General features: G+C 42.5%; 1 protein-coding gene across 4 annotated transcripts; it reads left to right on the forward strand.

Annotated features, from left to right (window-relative positions):
• Positions 1–23: 23 nt before the first annotated feature.
• On the forward strand, positions 24–22516 carry CCNB2 (cyclin B2). 4 transcript variants are annotated; one of them, XM_036276327.1, is made up of 9 exons: positions 24–193; positions 2340–2468; positions 2552–2662; positions 13695–13865; positions 13971–14129; positions 15618–15854; positions 16085–16225; positions 20700–20810; positions 21924–22201. In XM_036276327.1, the coding sequence occupies exons 1-9, from the start codon at positions 170–172 to the stop codon at positions 22032–22034; spliced, it is 1194 nt and encodes a 397-aa protein (XP_036132220.1). In that variant the 5' UTR covers positions 24–169; the 3' UTR covers positions 22035–22201. The 4 variants fall into 4 exon arrangements, with proteins under 4 accessions (XP_036132220.1, XP_036132245.1, XP_036132239.1 ...); XM_036276337.1 differs by lacking the exon at positions 21924–22201 and adding an exon at positions 22484–22516 and having other exon boundaries at positions 92–193; XM_036276352.1 differs by lacking the exon at positions 16085–16225 and having other exon boundaries at positions 86–193.

Below are 22516 nucleotides of genomic sequence, written 5' to 3' on the forward strand. Positions count from 1 at the left end.
GGGCGCGAGCTGCGCGGTATTTGAATCCTAGAACTGGGCGACGTCCGAAGATCGTCAGCGGTGCGGGCTCGGAGAGCGGACCTAACGGCGCCGCGCACCTCTGTGCCCTCTCCCTCCAGTTCGCGTCCCGCCTTGGGCCAGGCTGGCACTCTTGCCTGCCCTGTCCCTCATGGCGCTGCTCCGACGCCCGACGGTGAGTGGGCCCGGCGACCCCCGACACGGGCCAGTGGCTTCGGCCGCGCAGTCCCCTCGGACGCCCCTAGCCTCTCTCTCCTACTCTGAGCTGCTTCGTCCCAACCGGCGCCGCCTTCCCCTTCCTCCGGCTGCCCGCTTCCCCTGCGACCTGTCCCGTTTGGCCGGCCTCTCCCGGCCTGGGTCCCGCTCTCCTTTCCCCGCCCCTGCGGGTCTCTGAGCCCGGCGGGGGAGGGGATGGGGCAGGGTGGGGGAAGGGAATACGGGGAAGCGCCGCGGAGGAGGCACCTGTACAGCGAGCCTCCCGAGCCGGGGCCTAGTACTCAGGTAGCGATCCCGAGTGCTCTTAGTGGTTAGAGAGCTCGCGGAGTACAGGCCTCTTGGGGTGTCCTTCCTCTCTGCTCAGGCTCCTTACCAGCTAAGGGACCCGTGGTGGGGATGGGGAGAAGGGCGGGAAGAAATACCCCAGTCAGTGAAGTGTCCTGGATGTTTGATCAAGCTTGAACTCATTTGTTTCATCTTTGCAAACAAAGTGTTAATGGTGTTTGGGATATTTTTTTCTGTGGCCTTGGACTGTACTTGGACCTACATTTTCTTTGCTGAAAAGCAGAGATCCCAAACACACCTGAGTTCCAACCTCCTGGCTGTAAAGGCTAAGATTAAAAAGTTGGATTTAGAATTAGTCCCATTACCAGGCTTCCACTCATAAGCATTACACTTTCAAACACCTTTAAAAGTTGGCAATTACTGCTGGAAGAATTGAACAGTATGACTTTTGAGAATCCTAATAAGTTGAATACATTCCGTTTTTATACCCTTTTGTGGATCTTCGTGGAACTGACAAGTAATTTTTGTCTAATCTATCACATAGTCAACTTCTTTTTATCTAGCTAAACTTGAGTTTTCCCTTGCCCACTTTGTCTGCCCTGATAGGTCCATTCAAACCCCCTGTTGGGAGATTCTTTAGGATTAGAACTCCCAATTTCTGGGGGATAGGACATGCTGTATTATTCTTGTGACATGCTTTTTTCACTTCTATAATATAATTAACTTCTTTTTATATGAATTCCATTTCTTAGCAGGTTTTGTTTCTGAGCACATTTTGTCTAAAACAGGTTAAGGTCAACCAACAATTTTTATTTCATACAATTTTAACTTTCTCTGAATTTGAGAGTAAAACTATTTTACCCACAAGAACTTTCTTTCTAAGAATCCTTAACATAAGAGAGAGTCCGTGCTATGGCAACCTCGTTTTTAAAGGCTGTATCTCTACAAGATCATGTCTACATGAGCACTTCTTATTTCTAGAATGTCATAAGAATCAAAGCTAGTTTAGGTTTTAAACATCTGGTTTTTAATCAGGCAAACCTATTATAACTTTTTAAAAAATCCTCACCTGAGGATATGTTTTTATTGATTTTTAGACTGGGGGCGCGGGGGGGGGGGGGGGAGAAACAGAAACAGAGAGAAACATTGATTGGTTGCCTCCCTCACGTGCCCTGACTGAGGATCAAACCTGCAGCCTTTTGGTGTACAGAGTGATGCTCCAACCAACTTACCACTTGGCCAGGGCCTGTTTTAACTTTTTTTTTTTAATCCTCACCTGAGGATCTTTTCCTGTTTATCTTCAGATAGAGTAGGAGGGAGAGAGAAGCATGGATGTAAGAGGGACATATCTATTGGCTTCCTCCTGTAAAACCCTGTCTGGGTTGGGGATCGAACCCATGACTCTTCAGTCTGAGGACAGACCCTCTAACTGCTGAGCTAAATCCACCAGGGTTGTTATAACTTTTCAATATTACATCTTAATTGCACTTGTTATTTATCTCTGTAAAGGAAGGGTTTTAAATACTGTAGATACCTTTAATATATAGGGCCCTCTAACAAGCGACATGGATGCTATATGAAAAATAATCACTTATCTGTTAAGCTCTTAATGGGATTTCTTATCGGTAGATAAGTGATCTACCTAATTTAGAGTGATGTTATCAAACACAAATAGTATATTTAGACTTCCTGAAATGTACCTTTTTCCTCTTGCCAATAGATCTCAGCCTATTAACCTTTCCTAAAGCAATTCTAAATTTGGATGTCTGACATTAGCCAACTATTTTCAATTGTCTCAACTCTTTATTAATTCTTTTTAGGTGTCCACTGATTTGGAGAATATTGACACAGAGGTTAATTCTAAAGAGAAGAGTCATGTGACACTCCGGCGAGCAGTTTTAGAAGAAATTGGAAATAGAGTTATAACCAGAGCCACACAAGTAGCTAAGGTAACAATCATGAGGACTGTATGTGTGCCCACAGGGGGCAACATTGGCTGTGTTGCTCTATTCACGTTTCTTTTTCCTTATAGAAAGCGCCAAACACCAAAGTACCTGTTCAATCTACCAAAACGACAAATGTCAACAAACTGAAACCTATTGCTTCCGTGAAACCAGTACAGATGAAAATGTTGGCTCCAAAGGTAAGAAGTTCTGAAATTACAAACTTACTTAATGAAGTAGCCTGTTTTTGGCTAGACTGCAAGTTGCCTTTTTCTACACTGCAACTTTCAAAGAACATTTATAGTGAGAGCTCTACTTTGAAACAACACTGTAGAAATGAATATATACGCATTTTAGTGATGATACTTTAAGTTAACAGCAAAGTTAATTATCTTAACCCCAAATAAGTTTAGTGATCTCAGAGTGAAATTTGGTAGGATTTAGTTTTTATTTTTATTATTTTTTATGTTTTTAATCCTCACCAGAGGATATTCTTCAGATAGAGTGGAAGGGAAGGAGAAAGAGAGAGAAACATTGATGTGAGAGAGACACATTGACTGACTGCCTCCTGCAGATGCCCAAACCGGGGCGTGGCATGGAATCTGCAACTCAAGTACGTGCCCTTGACTGGGAATTGAACCTGAGACCCTTTGGTACTCTGGCTGATGATCTAACCACTGACCCACACTGGCCAGGGTTTGTCACTTGTATTTTTGAAACCAGAGCAAATACATGAAAAAAATAAAAGATTTGCAACATACATGTTTCTTTCTCTCTTTCTCTTTCCCTCCCTCCCTCCCTCCCTCCCTCCCTCCCTCCTTTCCTTCCTTCCCATCTTTATTGTTGAATGTAAAACAGATGTCCCCCCTTTTTTTCCCCACTGACCCCCTCCTCCCCAATCCCGCCCCCCTCCTGCCTTCCCCACTCTATTGTTGGTGTCCATTGGTTATGCATATATGCATAGAAGTTCTTTGGTTTATCTCATCCCGTCCTCCCTCCCTGCTTCCCTTGAGGTTCATCAGTCTAATAACCAATTTGTACTTCTTAATTCCTTCATCTTTTTTACCAGCCCCCCAGCCCCTGCCCATCTGGCAAGCAACAAAAAGTTCTCTGTATCTAGGAATCTGTTTCTGTTCTGCTTGCTCATTTTGTTTGTAGATTCAATTGTTGATAGAAATGTGTTACTTGTTTATAGTTTTGTTGTTCTTCTCCTTCAAGAAGACCCTTCAACATTTCACATAATACTGGTTTGGTGGTGATGAATTATTTTAGCTTTTTCTTGTCTAGGAAACTCTTGATATATCCATCAATTCTAAATGATAGCTTTACAGGATAGAGTAATCTTGGTTGTAGGTCGTTGCTTTTCATCACCTTGAATATCTCTTGCCACTCCTTTCTGACCTGCAAAGTTTCTTTTCAGAAATCAATTGACAGTCTTATGGGAGCTCCTTTCTGGGTAACGAACTGCTTTTCTCTTGCTGCTTTTAAGATTTTCTCTTTGTCTTTAACCTTTGGCATTTTGAAGATGATGTGTCTTGGTGTGGTCCTCTTTGGGTACGTCTTGTTTGGGACTCTCTGTGCTTCCTGGACTTGTATGTCTGTTTCCTCACCAAGTTAGGGAAGTTGTCTGTCATTAATTTTTCAAATAGGTTTTAAATTTCTTGCGCTCTCTTCTCCTTCTGACACCCTTATGATGGGAATGTTGGCACGCTTTAAGTTTTCCCAGAGGCTCCTTACACTGTCCTCGGTGTTTTGGATTCTTTTTTCATTTTGCTGTTCTGATTGGGTGTTTTATGCTTCCTTATATTCCAAATCTATGGTTTGCTTCTCGGCTTTACCTACTCTACTATTGATTCCCTGTAAATTATTCTTTATTTCAGTTAGTGCATCCTTCATTTCTGACTGGTCCTTTTTAAAAATTTTTATTTACTTATTTTTTTAATCCTCACCGGAGGGTATTTTTCCATTTTATCTTCAGATAGAGTGGGAGGGAGGGAGGGAGGGAGAGAGGGGGAGAGAGAGAGAGAGAGAGAGAGAGAGAGGGAGGGAGAGAGAGAGAAAGAAAGAAACATCAATGTGAGAGGGACACATTGACTGCTTGCCTCCTGCACAACCCCAACCAGGGCTGAGGGTGAACTGCAACTGAGATATGTGCTCTGCGGTCCGATGCTGTAACTGCTGAGCCAAACCGGCCAGGGCTGACTGATCCTTTATTATGTTGTTGATATTCTCACTAAGTTCCTTGAAGGTCTCACCAAGTTCCTTGAGCATCTTTTTTTTTTTTTTTTTATCATCCTCACCCGAGGACATTTTTCCATTTTTTGTTCAGATAGAGTGGGAGGGAGAGAGAGGAACAGAGAGAGAGAGAAACATCGATGTGAAAGGGACACATCGAGTGGTCGCCACCTGCACAATCAACCAGGGCCGGGGACAAACTGCAACCGAGGTACATGCCCTTAGCGGGAACCGAACCCGGGTCTCTCCGCACCGCAGGCCGATGCTCTAACTGCTGAGCCAAAACGGCCAGGGCTCCTTGAGCATCTTTTAACCAGTGTTTTGAATTCTGCATCTGATTGATTGCTTATCTCCATTTTGTTTAATTTTTTTCCTGGAGTTTTGTTCTTTTCTTTCATTTGGGACATGTTTCTTTGTCTCCTCATTTTGATTGCTTTCATGTGATTGTTTTTATGTATTAAGTAGAGTTGCTATGTCTCCTAGACTCCTATTGTTTTAGGTGTCCTGTAGGATCCAGTGGCACAACCTCTCTGATTATCCCAGCTGGGCCCTTGAGGTACACCCCTAGTGTGGACTGTATACCCTTCTGTTGTAATTGAGTCTTGATTGCTTTTGGCATGTCAACGGGAGGGATTTACTTAGGCTGATCAGCTGCAAGGACTGGCTGTGCCCACTGACCACTGGCCTCTTACTACCTTGGAGGATCAGCTGTGTAGGTGCCAACCACACAGAGCAAGACTTACTTCATCAGGGCTCTGGTACCCACCAACTTCGCTCATTGAGTGTGTCTCTTGTGGGGGTGGTTGGGTGGTGGTGTTTCGATATGGTATGAAGCTGTCCACTGGGTGTGCTGGCTCTGGGGCAAGGTCAGCCACTGCCTGTGTTCTATCTGGGGCCACCCAGCATAAGCTACAAAGTGATATGAAGATGGCTACTTCTTGTGCTGGGCTTGGAGGTGCCCAGGAAAAGCCAAGTTGTGAACCAAGGCTGGCTGCTTCTCGTTCCAGGCCTGGGGCCACTTAACGAGAGGTATGGGGCTCACTGAGACCAGATGCTGCTTGTTTGAGAGATTTTAGGAAACTTGGAAACAGTATCCAAGATAGGCCAATCCTATGATAAAGCCTTTGGAAACAGCTTGGGTGGGCCTGAAAATTGGGTGCGGCAGGGAATCACCAGGGCAGGGCAAACTGTGTGAGCCAGGTTGCTGGAGTCCCAGATATGGCTGCTGTCTGTCACCCCAGGAAAGGGCTCACCAAAGTGACATCAGCCTCTGCCAGCATGTCTGTCTAAGAGAAAGCTGCCTCTCCAGCTCTCCTCCCGAGGCCAAAAGCTCAATTCTCTGTATGTCTCTGGTGCTCCTCAAGCTGGTTCCCCTCCAAGCTTAGAGGGAGCAAGTCCAAGTAAATCTGTTCGCGGGCCCTTTGAGAGGAACTGCCTGGGGCTCCAGCAGCCTCAGCCTCTCTCAGCCTCAGTTCCTGATGGTTTTTACAGCCAGAAGTTATGGGGACTTCTCTTCCTGACACTGGAACTCTGAGCTGGGTGCCTGGTGTGGGACAGGGACCCTTCACTCCTCAGGGAGGACCTTTCCAGCCGAGGTGTCCTCCTGATTTTTATCCATCACATATGGGTGTGGGACCAGCCTGTTGGCGCCTCTGCCATCCTACCAGTCTCGGTGTGGTGGCTGCTTTAATTTTGTAGTTATAGCACTTCCATTCAGCTCGATTTCAGGCAATTCTGAATGATGGTTGTTCTGTAGTTTAGTTGTAATTTTGATGTGGTTGTGGGAGGAGGCAATACCACTTTTATCTACCCACCATCTTGACTAGAAGTCCAGCATCCATATTCCATATTAAGAAATTTGGAACATTTTAAGAAACCCCTTTTATTAAAATTAAAAATGCTTTTTATGATTAATAAAGTAATATAAAAATCTCTTATCAGGATATATATAATTTTCCTTTTTTTAAAAATATATTTTTATTGATTTTTTTTATAGCGAGAGGAAGGGAGAAAAAAAGCATCAAATCAAGAACTAAAGCTCAGAACAAATACTCAAGATTGGCCTTCCTCTTATTTATTTATTTTTTTGGTTAATCTTCATCCGAGGATATTTTTTTTCTTTTTTTTTTTTTTTTTGTTCAGATAGAGCGGGAGGGAGAGAGAGGAAGAGAGAGAGAGAGAAACATCGATGTGAAGGGACACATCGAGTGGCTTCCACCCGCACGACCAACCAGGGTCGGAGACAAACTGCAACCGAGCATGCCCTTAGCAGGAACCGAACCCCGGTCTCTCTGTACCACAGGCCGACGCTCCAACCGCTGAGCCAAACCAACCAGGGCGAGGATATTTTTTTTTCAATTGATTTTTAGAGAGAATGGAAAGGAGAGGGGGAGGGAGAGGAAAAGAGAGAGAGAAACATCAGTGTGGGAGAGATACATCAATTTGTTGCTTCCCACATACACCCTGACTGGGTATGGGGATCGAACCTGCAACTCAGGTACATGCCCTTGACCAGGAATCAAACCCACGACCCTTCAGTGTGCAGGGCTATGCTTGAACCATGGAGCCACACTAGCCAGGGCAAGATCTGTTTTCCTTTAATGGGCCTTTCCTGGGAGGTTTCCAGTGGCCTCCTAAATGCCAAATACGAAGCAATTTTTCAGACCTTGAGCTCTTGACTGTTATATATCATTTATGGGTGACTGTTTATGTGGTTCCTCCCACATTGCAGGAAGACCATTTCAGATGGCTATTCTCCATACCTAGTAAATTTGTTTTAAAAATGTATCATAAGAAAATGATCAGAGAGACAGTGGAGGACTTTTAAATAGTGTTGTAATGAATGAATATGTTATATAATAGAAAAATATTCTATATTAGGAGATCAGTTAAATCCATTCAATGAAATGCTATGAATAACATGTTTTAATAGAATACTTAAATCGATGTGTCTCTCTCATGTCCATGTTTCTGTCTCCCTCCCTCCTTTCCATTCTATCTGAAGATAAATGGAAAGATATACTCTTTTTTTTTAATCCTCACCCCAGGACAGTCCTCCATTTTTTTGTTCAGATAGAGTGGGAGGGGAAAAAGTGGAAGAGAGAGAGAAACATCGATGTGAAAGGGACACATCGAGTGGCCGCCACCTGCACGACCCAACCAGGGCCGGGAACAAACTGCAACCAAGGTATATGCTCTTAGCAGGAACTGAACCCGGGTCTCTCGGTACCGTAGGCCGACGCTCTAACCGCTGAGCCAAACCGGCGAGGGCAATATACTCGATTTAAAAAAAAAACAAACAAAAAAATCCTCCTTATATAAAGAAAACAAACTACCATCAGTATTTTGCATATAAACACACACTTTTAAAAACAAATTTGGGGTTTCACTCCATCATATGTAGTAATCTGATTTTTTTCTAATATGTGTTTTGACATCTTTAAGTATTCTATTTTGTTTTTTTGGTTAATCCTCACCCAGGCTATTCTTTCATTGATTTTTACGTAGAGTGGAGGGGGAGAGAAACACTGATGTGAGAGAGACACATCGACTGGTTGCCTCCCACACGACCCCGATCAGGGCCAGGGGTTGAATCGCAAGTGAGGTACGTGCCCTTGACTGGAATCGAACCTGGGACTCATTGGTCCACGGGCCGATGCTCTAACTGCTGAGCCAAACTGACCATGGTGATAGTAGTTATTTTTGAGTATTATGTTGGGCTTAAGGTTGATTTTTATTTTCTTCCTTATAATTTTCAGAATTTTCACCTTAGGTACCTATTACTGTTTGAATTGGATAAGAAAAAAAAGGCAAAGCCATGGCCACTTTGGGTCAGTGGTTAGAGTGAGGCCTGCGGACCAAACCCTGGTTTGGTTCTCACTATGGGCATGTACCTCGGTTGCAGTTTGTCCCCGGCCCGGTTGGGGTCATGTGGGTGGCAACCACTCGATGTGTCTCTCTCACATCGATGTTTCTCTTTCTCCATCTCTCCTTCTGCTCTATCTGACGATAAATGCAAAATTGTACTCAGGTGAGGATAAAAAAAAAAAGCAAAGAACCATAGATATTGTGAACAAAACAAAGGAGAAATTTCCTTCAGAACTCCACTCTTTGAGTTCCTTTTGCTTCACATCTTCTTGGCTGACTCTTCTTTCTCTAGCTTCCTGACAAAATTGAGGTCACTGTTTCAGCTAAAGAATTATGGACCTGTAGCTCCGTTCGTATAAAAATAATTTCTGTGATTGAAACGTGCTTCTAGTTTCAGAAGACATCAGGGATTAATAAACAATAATTGTTTCCAATTCAGATGCACTTTTCTCTGAAAAAAAGAGTGCAGCCCTGGCCGGTTTGGCTCAGCAGTTAGAGCGTCGGCCTGCGGTCCGGAGAGACCCGGGTTCGGTTCCCGCTAAGGGCACGTGCTTCGGTTGCAGTTTGTCCCCGGCCCTGGTTGGTCGTGTGGGTGGCAGCCACTCGATGTGTCCCTTCATGTCGATGTTTCTCTCTCTCTCTCCCTTCCTCTCTCTCCCTCCCACTCTATCTGAACAAAAAATGGAAAAATATCCTCGGGTGAGAATAAAAAATAAAAGAGTGCAGAAGTGACCATGAAGTCTATAATGTAGGGGAAGCCCTGCCTCCTGGCAGGTTAGCCCCTCTGCTTACCTATCTCTGGTCAGCCCGCTGGCTTTTGCTCTGTCCTCTAAGCCATCCGCAGTCATTACTGCTCCTTACAGCCACTCCCTACAGGTGTTTAAAATGCCAGTGGAGCACAGGGTTTCTAACAGCAGGGATCCTTGGAAAGCTTATAACATGAGCCATGTATTCATGAAAACTGATGTTCCCAGACCGCCAATCGAATTCATTCTATCTCCTCTGTAAAACTGGAGGGCAGGTTTCTTTAGTTGATGAAGCAATTGAATCACCAAGTGCCTTAGCTGAGCCTTGAAAGGGTTTTAGTCATTCACAGGTATTTGTAGGAGCTTATTTTTTTTTTGCAAATTTTGGAGAAAAGAGTGTGTTTTGCTGAGTAATGAAGGTTTGGCAAACACTGAGTAGTTTGAAGGAGGGAGAAAGCCTTTCGCTAACCCGTGTTTGCTGGGCACTGGGGAAACAAGTTGTGTGAACCTTTGACTTTGTCTTCAAGTAGCTCCCAATCAAGTTGGAAACGTCAGAGTAAAAGCATGCCTGATGCTTTAATATGCTATAAAAGAGAGAGATGCTAGCTTAGGAAGTGTACTGGGGAGTCACCGCTAGAAATTTGGATTGGGTTTTAGATTTACAAATTTGATTTCAACACTAAATTTAATAGTAGTCATTATTCAAATATAAGAAAGTTTTATGAACTTTCCCTAATACAAAAAGTATGCGTAAAAGGGAAATAAGCACAACTGTTCACATTCAATCAAGAAGAGTGCCTTTCATTTTTAATTACCCAAGAAACATAGTCATATAAAGGCAAAACAATGTAGAAATACATAGAGTACTTAGAACCAAAAAGTTCAGTTCATTTTTATTACTTTCCCTATCCCCCAAATTCTATTCCATTGCATATTGCATTCCCTAAAGCTGATCACGGTGACCAGTTTTGTGTACAAACTTAGTGCTACAGATCACGAACTGATCAGAATTAACAGTTTTACTTGGAGTCCTTCCTTGTTGCCCTTAATTGACATTGTTTTATGAAGTTTGTCATAATAAATTTAGTAAATAAACTTGGTGTTTTACCAAGACTTGTGTAAATACCTCTATATTTGCCTATTAATATTAATTGTTCTCAACAGGCCTAATTCACTAAGTGTTAGAACTTGGAGAACTTTGGTAGCCTTTACTCACACACCACCCAGCTCCTGATCAAACAGGAGTTCAAGTTCAGCAAAATCTCACATCTTCATTGTTTCTGATAGGACTTTTCAGTTGTCTCTGACAGCCCACAGAACTTGTTTATCTAACTTGAAGGTTTTTGTTCTTCGGGCTGATTTTGTCATTCACAGGTTAGTGCCACCTAACTGGCTGATACAGTTTTTAATTTTGCTTGCAGCAGGCACTGGACAGAGGACTGCGTAGGGCTTAGGCTACTACCTGTACAGATGAGTGGAATCTTAGGAAGGATTTTAGAATAATTGTGGTGGATTCCAAAAGGAATGCTTTTAGGAAATTCTAAATTAAGGACCAGAGCAATTATTCTTGTATTATCCTGGTGGTTTTTAGATATAGCTAAACTCAAGTGTACTTCTGAACAGATACAGGTAAACATTTTAAGCTGCTAAGGCAGCACATGACAAAAACCTCTTCCTCCTTACATTGGCTTTCTGGAACTGACTGCCCTTACTGGGGAGAGTGATAATGCCAACCTTAAACTGAAGCTACCAGTGCTTATTAAAATGCACATCTGATTGTAGTCACTCTTGCTCAGTTCCTTCAGTGGGTTCACTTGCCTTAGGATAAATCTAAACTCCTTAGCTAAGTTCTTGCTCACCTTTCCAACACATCTTTGCTACCTCACTCACCATCCCAAATCAGTGTGTACTCCCCAGAGTTGCCTTTATCTCTTGGCTTTCCCTGGGACTTGCCTACACATTTTCCTGAAGGTCTTCCCTCTCTGGTAACCTTCCCTAGGTTTCTCCCTGGTACCCCAAGTAGCATTTCTTTTTTTTTTTTATCCTCACCCGAGGACATTTTTCCATTTTTTGTATAGATAGACTGGGAGGGAGAGAGTGAGAGAGAGAAACATCAACGTGAAAGGGACACATCGAGTGGCTGCCACCCGCACAACCAACCAGGGCCGGGGACAAACTGCAACCGAGGTACGTGCCCTTAGCGGGAACCGAACCCGGGTCTCTCCGGACCGCAGGCTGATGCTCTAACCGCTGAGCCAAACCGGCCAGGGCCCAAGTAGCATTTCTTAAAAAAATTTTTTTTTTTCTTTATTGATTTTAGAGAGCGAGGAAGGGAGAGGGAGACACAGAAATATGGATGAGAGAGAACATTGATTGGCCACCTCCTGCATGCCCCCCACTGGGGATTTGACCCACAACCTGGGCATGTGCCCTGACCAGGAATCGAACCAGCGACCTCTTAGTGCATGGGTTGACACTCAACCACTGAGCCACACCAGCTGGGCCCAAGTAGCATTTCTTATTTATTCTAACCCTTTGTAGTTCTTAATTTCTTCAGTAAATGGCATACCTCTTGTTCTCCTGGCCCTTCCTCGGTTTAATAACTTTGACTGAAGAGGGAAGGGCCTGTTTTGAGTTGCTAAATATATTTTGTTGCTATTGTTTTATCCTTCTCTAAGATTGGAAACCATAATTACTGAACTTTAATGTAGATCAAAATTGTTTATTATATAGCTTTCTCTTTGTTTTTATATTTATTACTTTAATACATATTTTTTATAGCCTAGCAATTCTGTTAGGTTTTACTTTGAGAAGTACCTCTCATTCTTTTAAAAAGTAGTGGTTTATTTATACTTTGTTACTAAATACTTGCTTTAACTTAATATATTTTTAATGTGTGTGATTTAAAAAAAAAAATCACCCCATTAACATAAGAAAATAATTATTGGGTATGTATACTTGCTCAGTCTTTGCTTCCTCCTTCTATTTTATTCATAGGCTGGAATGTGCTTTTCTTCTTTTTAGTTGCCAAACATTTTCTCAGTTTAGAATAAATTAATTGATGAGAAGAAAACATTACACACGCAGAAGAGGCCACTACTAAAGTGAATTGTTGGCTCTAAGGAATCTCTGAACTCAGGGGTCCACGTTTCTTTTAATAAATATTCATCAAGCACCTACTGTGTGTTAGGAATGACATAGGTATTTGGGATACCTTAGTGGACAAAATCAATATAAATCAATGTAAGCTTAGCCCTAGCTGGTTTGGCTTAGCGGTTAGAACATCAGCCCTTAGACCTAAGGGTCTTGGGTTTGATTTCTGGTCATGTGGATAGTGGATCAAGAGCATTCTGGGAAGAGGGAGCCTTTTGCAGGGAGGGGGCCCAGTAGGCTGGAGTGAAGCAAGGGAGAGAACCAGGAGACGGGTCAGCAAGGGAACTGGGTAGGGGGGAGAAAATGACATGACACTGGGTCATGCAGGATCCATAGGTCATTGTGAGGACTTAGAGTTTCACTTTGAGTGAAATTACAGAGTTTTAAACAGAGGAGTATATCTCTAAAGACTTCATCTACTTTTCTTGAAGTATTCACCTCTTACTCTGAAATTTATTTGTTTTGGTTTTAACATATTTCAAAAATGCAGCCGGCCAGTGTGGCTCAATGGACTGGGTGTAGTCCCATGGACTGAGAGGTCCTGGTTCGATTCCTGGTCAGGGCACATGCCTGGGTTTCAGGCTCCATCCCTAGTAGAGTGCATGGAGGAGGCAACCGATTGATGTTTCTCTCTCACATTGATGTTTCTCTCCCTTTCTTTTTAGAAAATTAATAAAAACATATTTTAAAAATGCATATACTTTTATTTTGATTGATTTAAGAAAGAGGAAAGGAGAGAGAGAAACATTGATTTATTGTTCCACTTTTTCATGCATTTATTGGTTGATTCTTTTTTTTCTAATCTCTACCCGAGTACATTTTTTCATTTTTTGTTCAGACAGAGCAGAAGGGAGAGAGAGGAAGAGAGTGAGAGAGAAACATCGATGTGAAAGGGACACATCGAGTGGCTGCCACTCGCACAACTCAACCAGGGTTGGGGACAAACTGCAACCGAGGTACATGCCCTTAGAGGGAACTGAACCCCGGATCTTTGTGGACCGCAGGCCGACGCTCTAACCGCTGAGCCAAACCGGCCAGGGCAGTTTGGTTGATTCTTGTATGTGCCCTGACTGGGGATCGAACTTGCAACCTTGGCATTATTGGGACGATACTCTAACCAACTGAGTTGCCTGTCCAGGTCTCTGTGATACTTTTAAACCAGTTGGCTCTGTATTTGTGATGAAGGCTACTCCTGAAGTGATAATACATGTGCTTTAATTTGTCGATGTAGGCGCCTTCTCCCACACCTGAGGATATCTCCATGAAGGAAGAGAACCTCTGTCAAGCTTTCTCTGATGCCTTGCTTTGCAAAATTGAGGACATTGATAATGAAGATTGGGAGAACCCGCAGCTCTGCAGTGACTACGTTAAGGATATCTACCAGTATCTAAGGCAGCTTGAGGTAGTAGTGGTCCTTTGTGTTTTGGTTGTATAAACAATGTAGAATGTACCACACAGCTGGGAAGGAAATAAGGTCAGCTTTTTGAACTTTTAATTCTACCAACAGGTTCTGCAAACCATAAATCCACATTTCTTAGATGGAAGAGATATAAATGGACGCATGCGTGCCATCCTTGTGGATTGGCTGGTGCAGGTCCATTCCAAGTTTAGGCTGCTGCAGGAGACTCTGTACATGTGCATCGCCATTATGGATCGATTTTTACAGGTAAATGTGGCTTCAGGGGCTTTGTCCCAGTGACCTCAGAACATTACATTTATGCGATGCCAGGGTGTGGTAGCTTTGAAGAAAAGACCCCAAGCCAATTTAGAAGCCAGAGAACCTCAAGGGCTAGAATGGGAAGCTGTCCAAGTGTGTCAAACCTCTGGTGGTGCCAACCAATGGGGGCATTCTTGTTAGGTCAGCCTGCTGAAAAGTGCTCAGGGAAATACTGCATTGCCACAGTTACTCATAAAGGAAGGGTGCCAGCAGATGGGCTCAAAGTCAGCCTCAAGCCTCTGGAGCTGGTTTTCTGGCCTGCTTGCAGTTTCTATAGTTCGGTATTCTTTGGTGTTCTGAAAAGTGAGGAGTTTGGTTAGAGAACTTGACTGTTCCCAGCCAGGTGTGCATTGAATCATGGTGGAAGTGGGAGGGGGCAACGTTTTTAAAGAAAGCATTGGGGGGGGGGGGGTGTGGGAGTGTACTAGGATGTGAAGTCTCAAGTAAAGAGGAATGTAAGAAATTAAGCTGAGAGGCAGAGTGATCATCAAACTATTTGTCAGTTGATCATGCAAAAACCCTGAACACTTAGAAGAAATTCCAGACATAAACCACTCGTGTGTTATCTACCAAGCAGTAGTAGCCTAGCAGATAGGATTTATTTATTTAAAGTCAAACATTTATGATACAGGTATAGGTTAAGTATAAACAATATGACAATAACTGTGTTTATAATTAATGACTATGATACTACAAATCCTAAGAAATCATAGATTCATTGATTTTCATTGTACAAGTGGTTTACATTATACAGTCATATTTTTGCTAGATTTTCAAAAATTAGAGTTGAAGCAAGAAAAGCAAAATCCCAGGTTTGTTGTTGTTTTTAATGAAATTAAGGGGGACACATATACCGTAGCCTGAGATTTTCTTTGACTCTGAAGCATCTTGGAAAGATTCTTCAGGCTGAATGATGAGTGTACTTTTGGTGAGGATTACAGAAACATTTGAGAACCTCCTTCCTTGTACCTAGACATCCATTAAATTCCTGCTTTTTGGCTTGGCCACATCCTGATTCAGACCATGTTGAGTGCCATGTTGGGGCTTCCCCAGGCACTCAAGCTGGGACAGTGGGCATGGAGTAGTGGCTGGGAGCTTGGTTGTCAGGCATAATTCCTCTCTACTCGGCAATTGAGTCATCTTGGACTGGTGTCTGAATCTCTTCTCAGGACATCTGTTTGTAAGGGGTGGGGGGGTGTATGTATTTCCTAGGGTTTTTGCGACGATTTGTGAGATGATTGTTAGAACCTTAGCATTGTGCACAGCGCATAGTGAGTCCTCAGTAATAGACAGCTGCTGCTGCCGGCTATTCACATTTAGATTTTTCTGTGAGCAGAGTCGATGTGCACGTTTTCAGGTCTTAGTTCCCTCTCACTTTCTTTCACCCAGATTCCCAGTCTTCTTAGATAAGACGTTAACACATTCTTCTTCTATTAGGTTCAGCCAGTCTCTCGAAAGAAGCTTCAACTGGTTGGGATTACAGCTTTGCTCTTGGCCTCCAAGTATGAGGAGATGTTTTCTCCAAATATAGAAGACTTCGTTTACATCACAGACAATGCGTATACCAGTTCCCATATCCGAGAAATGGAAGCTCTAATTTTGAAAGAACTGAAATTTGAGTTGGGTCGGCCTTTGCCACTACATTTTTTAAGGCGGGCATCAAAAGCTGGGGAGGTAAGTGCCTCCAATTCTGAATTTATAGGAAATATTTTTTAGATAAGTCCTAATACTTATCAGTTCTTAAGAGAAAGACCTCACGTTCTATGTTTGTAACATATGTGGAATAGAGCAGTTCCTGGGAAGGAAAAGTGAGTTTAGTGGATTTGAGTTCTTAGGCTTTCACCCAGAAATTTGCAAGATAATAATACCTGTACTTCTTACTGTCCCTGGCTGTTCTTTCATAGGTTGATGTTGAACAGCACACTTTAGCCAAATATTTGATGGAACTGACTCTCATTGACTATGACATGGTGCATTATCACCCTTCCAAGGTGGCAGCGGCTGCTTCATGCCTGTCCCAGAAGGTTCTAGGCCAAGGAAAATGGGTGAGTGTTGGATTTAGGAGAATATTGGTTAGGTCATATTTAGGCCCTCTTTATAGGAAAGGCCTTAACACTTTCACAGCAATATCCTTCAGCAATTGTTTCAAAGTCCAAAGATGTAAAAGAAAGCTGCTTGGAATGATTCACATGGAGAGTAGGTGATGACACCATGGTACACAAATATGTTACAGAATCATAAAGAATGAGGAAGGCCATTAAGAACTGATAGGCTCAGATTTCTGGGATATTTTGTTATGTGAAACAAGCAAGTTATGAAGCACACAAGATAGCAAGGCCAAGTCCTGACTGATTTGTCAGTACACATAAAATGAGCCACTTTTAGATTCATACAAGGAGCCAAAGATGCTAGCTCTTTGGGTCCTTGTCTTACACACCAAAGAGGACAATGTTGCAGTGCCAGGCATGGGATACCCTTTGTGCACGAGCCTATTCTAGACTGCCACTAAGCAGCTGTGTAGTCTGTAGCTGAACCGAAGAACAGCAGAGCAAGAGCCTCTTCAGAAATGGTCTCAGAATAGCCTCCCAGGGGAGATCAGGAGGGGAGTGGGAGCTGGCTCAGAGGCAGCTCCTCCCAAGCCAGCCATCCCTCATGTTCCGGGAGGATCACAAAGCATTTTGCGAAGACAGATAAGCTGTGGTTCAGGCCTTTGCCTGTGTGGCCTATGTGGATACAAGAAACCAAGGCACTGTGGCAGAGCTCCTTCCTCTATACAAGTGTATACAGTTTTCATTTTATGTAAGAAAGAAGGGAAATAAGAGAGAATATATGTTTGGGTATTTATGTATTTGCTAAATTAAAAGAAAAAATAGAGGCAATAGACCAGAAATGCATGTAAATGGGTACCTATAGGGAGCTGAACTGATGGCTGTAGTATTTATTAACTTGTATACAATATAGTGTAACTTTTTTGACTTTTGAACAATACAAATGTTTAATGTAAAACCTAAAATAGAATTGAACAGAGACAATGTCACTATGTATCAAATTGGTAACAGGACATAGGGAAGAATTAATTCAAGTAACTTTTGAACACAGCATCCTTAGTGGGATGTTAAGTTAGACAAAACAAAGGACCAAAAAAGGTAACATACCTAAAATTTACTTATGAGGTTTGTTGTTAATTATCTGTTGTTATAATTCTGAAACTATTTATGTATTTTTTTTTTTTATCCTCACCCGAGGACATTTTTCCATTTTTTGTTCAGATGGAGTGGGAGGGAGAGAGAGAAAGAGAGAGAGAGAGAGAGAAACATCGATGTGAAAGGGACACATCGAGTGGCTGCCACTGGCACTTCCCAACCAGGGCTGGGGACAAACTGCAACCGAGGTGCGTGCCCTTAGTGGGAACCAAACCCCGGTCTCTCTGGACCGCAGGCCGATGCTCTAACTGCTGAGCCAAACCAGCCAGGGCCTATTTATGTATTTTCTAAGATAAAATAGATAAATATATTTATGTAATTAAGGACTTAAATTTTCACTATAAGAAGAAAGAGAAGATATTGTTAACAATGAAAAACAAAAGGGAAAACTCTATAATATTAAATCTGTTTTGGAAATGTCAATAAACACATAATGAAAGGGCCGAGAAACTGATCACCAGTAGCAATCAACATGCCTAGTACCCACGTCTTGGATAAAACTAGGGCTCCTTGAGAAATAGCTGATTTCAGGGCTGTGGCAGCGGGAGTACAAGGTGAGCCTAGACCAGTTTGCAGCAGATAGCAAGCAGAAAGCAGCGCAGTGGGTCACATCAAAAGGAAATGGGAACAGGCTTGAAAAGGCTTTTACTGACTAAATTTGAGCATGACAAATAATAGTAAAAGTAATAGATTATAATGCATTTTTAAAAGTATACAAGTCCATAATGATAAGAAGGGAAGGTAAAATGAAAGGAAACTAGGCCCTGGCTGGGCAGCTCAGTTGGTTAGAATGTCATCCCAATATGTCAAAGTTTCGGGTTCCATCTCTGGTCAGGGCACATGCAAGAATCAACCAAAGAGTGCATAAATAAATGGAACAACAAATCGATGTTTACCTCTCTCTCTCTCTCTCTCTCTCTCTCAAATCAGTCAATAAATTTAAAAAAAAAAATTTCTTTTAAGAAAGGAAGGGAAGAAGAAGATAGGAAGGGAGAAAGAGAGAAAGGGGTGGCTTTTTTCTTTTCTAATCAATCGAAAGCCAGCTAGTTAATTAAAGTTGAAAGAATGGTAGAGTTAGAAATGAACCAATTTTATTCATCAATTGATGATTATGTCATTAGGTGAATAATTTTGAGGAACAAGATTCACATGGTCTTAAAATACCATCTTGCAGATAAATAGTAATACTGAAGAAAAATGGTACCTCTGTGAGGGAGTGGTCTGGTCGTTACCACTGGACCCTGATGATCAAACTTGTCACCAGTGGTCGGACCACCTGATTTGATCTGCCTCTGGTGCAATAGCAAGTATATATTGTCACCGAATAGAATTCATGCCCGAGATGTTTGACACAACTTTAATCACCAGGTAAACATTCAGGCAAATTCAAAGTGTTCTAAAAGCAACTGGCCTGGATTCTTCAAAAAAGTTAATATTATTTAAAGCCGAGAAAATGCAAATTGAAAAGACTAAAGACACAACCACCAAATGTACTGTGTGTACCTTGATTGGACCCTGGATCTAAAAAGACAAATCTATAGAAGATATATCTGGAATAAGGGAGAATTTTGAATATTGACTATATAGTAGATGGTATAGATTGTTGATCATTTTTCTGAGGGGATGATGATATTGTGGCTAGGTAGGAAAATACTTTTTAGGTGTCTTATTTAGGATACTTTAGGTGTCTGCAACTCACTTGCAGATGGTTCAGCAAAACTTGTGTGAGAATACATGAACACACACAAACAATTTTTATATTGCACACACACACACACACACACACACGGTGGGGAATATTAGGTTTACAGTTGTGAGTACGAAACAATTTGTTCTTGTATTATTATCAATTAATTATTTTCCATATGAACAATACAATTGTGTATGTATATATTTAAAATTTTTGCTGCACTATTTAAAAGTGAGTTGCAGCCTGGCTGGTGTGGCTTATGGTTAAGTGTCAACCCATGTACCAAGAGGTCACTGGTTTGATATCTGGTCAGGGCACATGCCCAGGTTGTGGGCCTGATCCCCAGTGCGGGGCATGCAGGAGGCGGCCAGTCGATGTTCTCTCTCATTGATGTTTCTACCTCTCTCTCCCTAAAAAAAAAAAAAAGAAAGAAAATAAATAAATAAATAAAAATGAGTTGTAGGCACCATGATAAATGAGTTGCAGGCATCATGATAAAGTGGCAAAATGTTAGTGATTGATGAATCTACACAAAGGATATGCGATGTTCATGATATTATTCTTTCAGTCTTTCTATAGATTTGAAATTTTTTGAAATAAAAAGCTTGAACTAAAAGGCCACTGATACATTAATGGCACATGGTTCTGGTACCAATGATTCATTTTAGCCAAATGACATTACTCTCAGACATGCTTCTTTGGGCTCTAAACCTATTAAATATAAGTCTCCGTGTTTTCTGGGAATTGATTTCATGGTACTAGTAGTTGTGTGTTATTTCAGAAGTCAGTCCTGCTTAGTTCTTTTTTTCTTTGATCTATTTTAGGATTAAGATTAAATTGTGGTTTATTTTCCCAATTATATTGTACATGTGAAAGAGATGTGAAAGAGCTTTTAGAATTTATCACAGAACTGAAGTAAAGTCAGGTTATCTATCTTCACACATGACAAGTCTTATTTATCAATCAGCAGCTGTCCTTCTGCTTCAGCTTTGCTCTCTGGGAGCCTGGGTCATGTGGCTGGGCAGAGGGGCGTCTCTGAGTGCAGTCTGTTCTCAGGGCTTAATCACATAGGGCCCAACAAGAGATTCCTGGGTAGTCTTAGCTCCTCTGGCTTCAGTAGATTGGATTGCTGCCTGTGGCCTAGTTTTTGTCATGATTCTGAACCTCTCACTACAGTGTGGCTCTTTGGGCTTCCAGGCCCCCATCAGCCACTGCTAGCCTGGGCTTGTGAGGGGACATGAGGCATGTCCTAGTCCCAGGTCTCTGTCATAATTGTGAAGGAGCATTCCTTTGTTGGGATTTGTTTTCACTCTGTCCCACTTTCCACCCCTTTCGGTGTGATAAGAGAGGTAAGCATGGAAGCTTTGTTACATGAAGTACCCTACTTAGCCTAGGTAGCCTTTCTAAAAAATAATAATTTTGACACTTGATTTAGTTGAGAGCCACACACCTTGATTTAGTCCTGCTCAGAGTCAGAGTCCTCCTGCATTTACTGGCTGCTTTGCTGGTACCGTGGTAGTGATTAGGGCTGTGATTGAATTTAAGTAATGTCAGCATGTGGTAACATGGGCTCTTCTAAAGAAGTGGAGGCTTTATTCTGCCCCTTCTCTTTGCATTGTGTTCCAGAACTTAAAGCAGCAGTATTACACTGGCTACACAGAGGACGAGGTATTGGAAGTCATGCAGCACATGGCCAAAAACGTAGTGAAAGTAAATGAAAACCTAACGAAATTTATTGTAAGTACTCTTCCCTACGCCTTGAAAAGCAGTAGATTATGGCTTTTGCATATGAGTATGTGTATCTTTGTGTTTTCATGTAAATATATTGACATATGTGAGAGTTTGTTTTAGCACAAGCTCTGCATTTTTCTAGTGCAGCAGGGGATGGAGCATATTGATAAACTCTAAAAGCAGAGTTTCTTTAAAACAAGGTAGATAGGCTAATGATGTCAGGCCAGATTAGTCAGCCAGGCAGCTAGCTGTTTAACGGGTATATTCCTGCTCATCCCAGTGGTCCAGGTAGGGCACTCAGCAAGCAGGAGGGCTGGTCGGCATGTGGTCTGGTATAGCAAGGGCCCACCTCAAATGGCCCTGTAGAAGGTGTGGGTATTTGGGTGACATTACTCAGGGCCTTTGTCCAGGATTTTTTGGGACAATGACTGAAAGTCACCTGTATAGCAAGCACGATGCAGAAGGATGGGCAAGAAGTCCATTCTAAGAGGCATCTTGGGTGGCCCACCTGAGAGAAGGAGCCAGAAGATATTGGGCATTGTCCTGTATTTCTGTGACACCGAGTGTCAGCTTACCAAGGGTCTGTGACAAGGAGCAAGGCATTTTTACCAATGTCCTCACATCCTGGTTTGCTTCCTTATATGTAGTTTCAGCATGATTTAGCCACCGGGGAAGCACGGTGTGCTTCGGTCCTGGGGATCTTGTCTGGGCTCACCTAAGCACAAGTTGCCACTCATGTTTATTGCCAGGTATTGCTGCCAGTCCTGGCAAGCCTGTTATGTCCTGACGGCACTTAGGTACGATAAACACAGCTTCCACCTCCCCACCCCTCTGGTGGCTTCTGAGAGAAAGCCTGCTCCTTGCACCTGGAAATCATTTGGTTCCCCGTCACCTGTACTATCAGCCGGGCTTTCTCCATTACTAGGCATGGAAGGAAGTTGTCAGGCACAACACAATGTGACCTGGGAGCACTTGCTGGCTTCAGTGATTCGGCATCATCCTACCAACTGGGGATTGTGGGCTTGGCCCTTCAGTGCTTGTGAATTAGACTAGGAACAGAGTATAAGGGGGGGGAGAGAGGGTTGCCGACGTATCCTTAACCGCAGATGACTTCTGCAGGCCATCAAGAATAAGTATGCAAGCAGCAAACTCCTGAAGATCAGCACGATTCCTCAGCTGAACTCGAAAGCCATCAAAGAGCTCGCCTTACCTCTGCTGGGACGGTCCTAGACCGCCGGGTCCTCAGGGAGAGTGCTTCGTCTGCGTACTTTGTCTTGCTGATTTGGAACTCCTGACTTTATATATAATTCTCTGGTCTACCCCATGAAACCTCTTCTCAGACCTATTTTCTAACTATATATTGAGGAAAAATAAAGCTATTGATTTTTCTTAAGGTATCCTGTGTGTGTTTATTTGTGCATTCTTTACTGAAGAATTCAGTAGACACTGGCTTTGACTAATTTCTTTTTGAGCTATATAGCATATAAATTATTGCCTTTATGGCTTAGGGAAAGGCCTTCCTACCATTTTCTCAAATGAAAAAACTAGAACTTGGCTTCAGTGAATGCCAACCCACGCCTGAATTTCTTGAATATGAAAAGATTGATTCATCATGAGAGGATAACCATGACAATTTCCTTTCTAGAACCTACTCAACGATTCTATTAATTCCTATGCAGGACCACTGGGCCCTCTAGGGTTATGGCCACCAC

The sequence above is a fragment of the Molossus molossus genome, unplaced genomic scaffold, assembly GCF_014108415.1.
Source record: "Molossus molossus isolate mMolMol1 unplaced genomic scaffold, mMolMol1.p scaffold_m16_p_1, whole genome shotgun sequence".
NCBI classification, from domain to species: domain Eukaryota; kingdom Metazoa; phylum Chordata; class Mammalia; order Chiroptera; family Molossidae; genus Molossus; species Molossus molossus.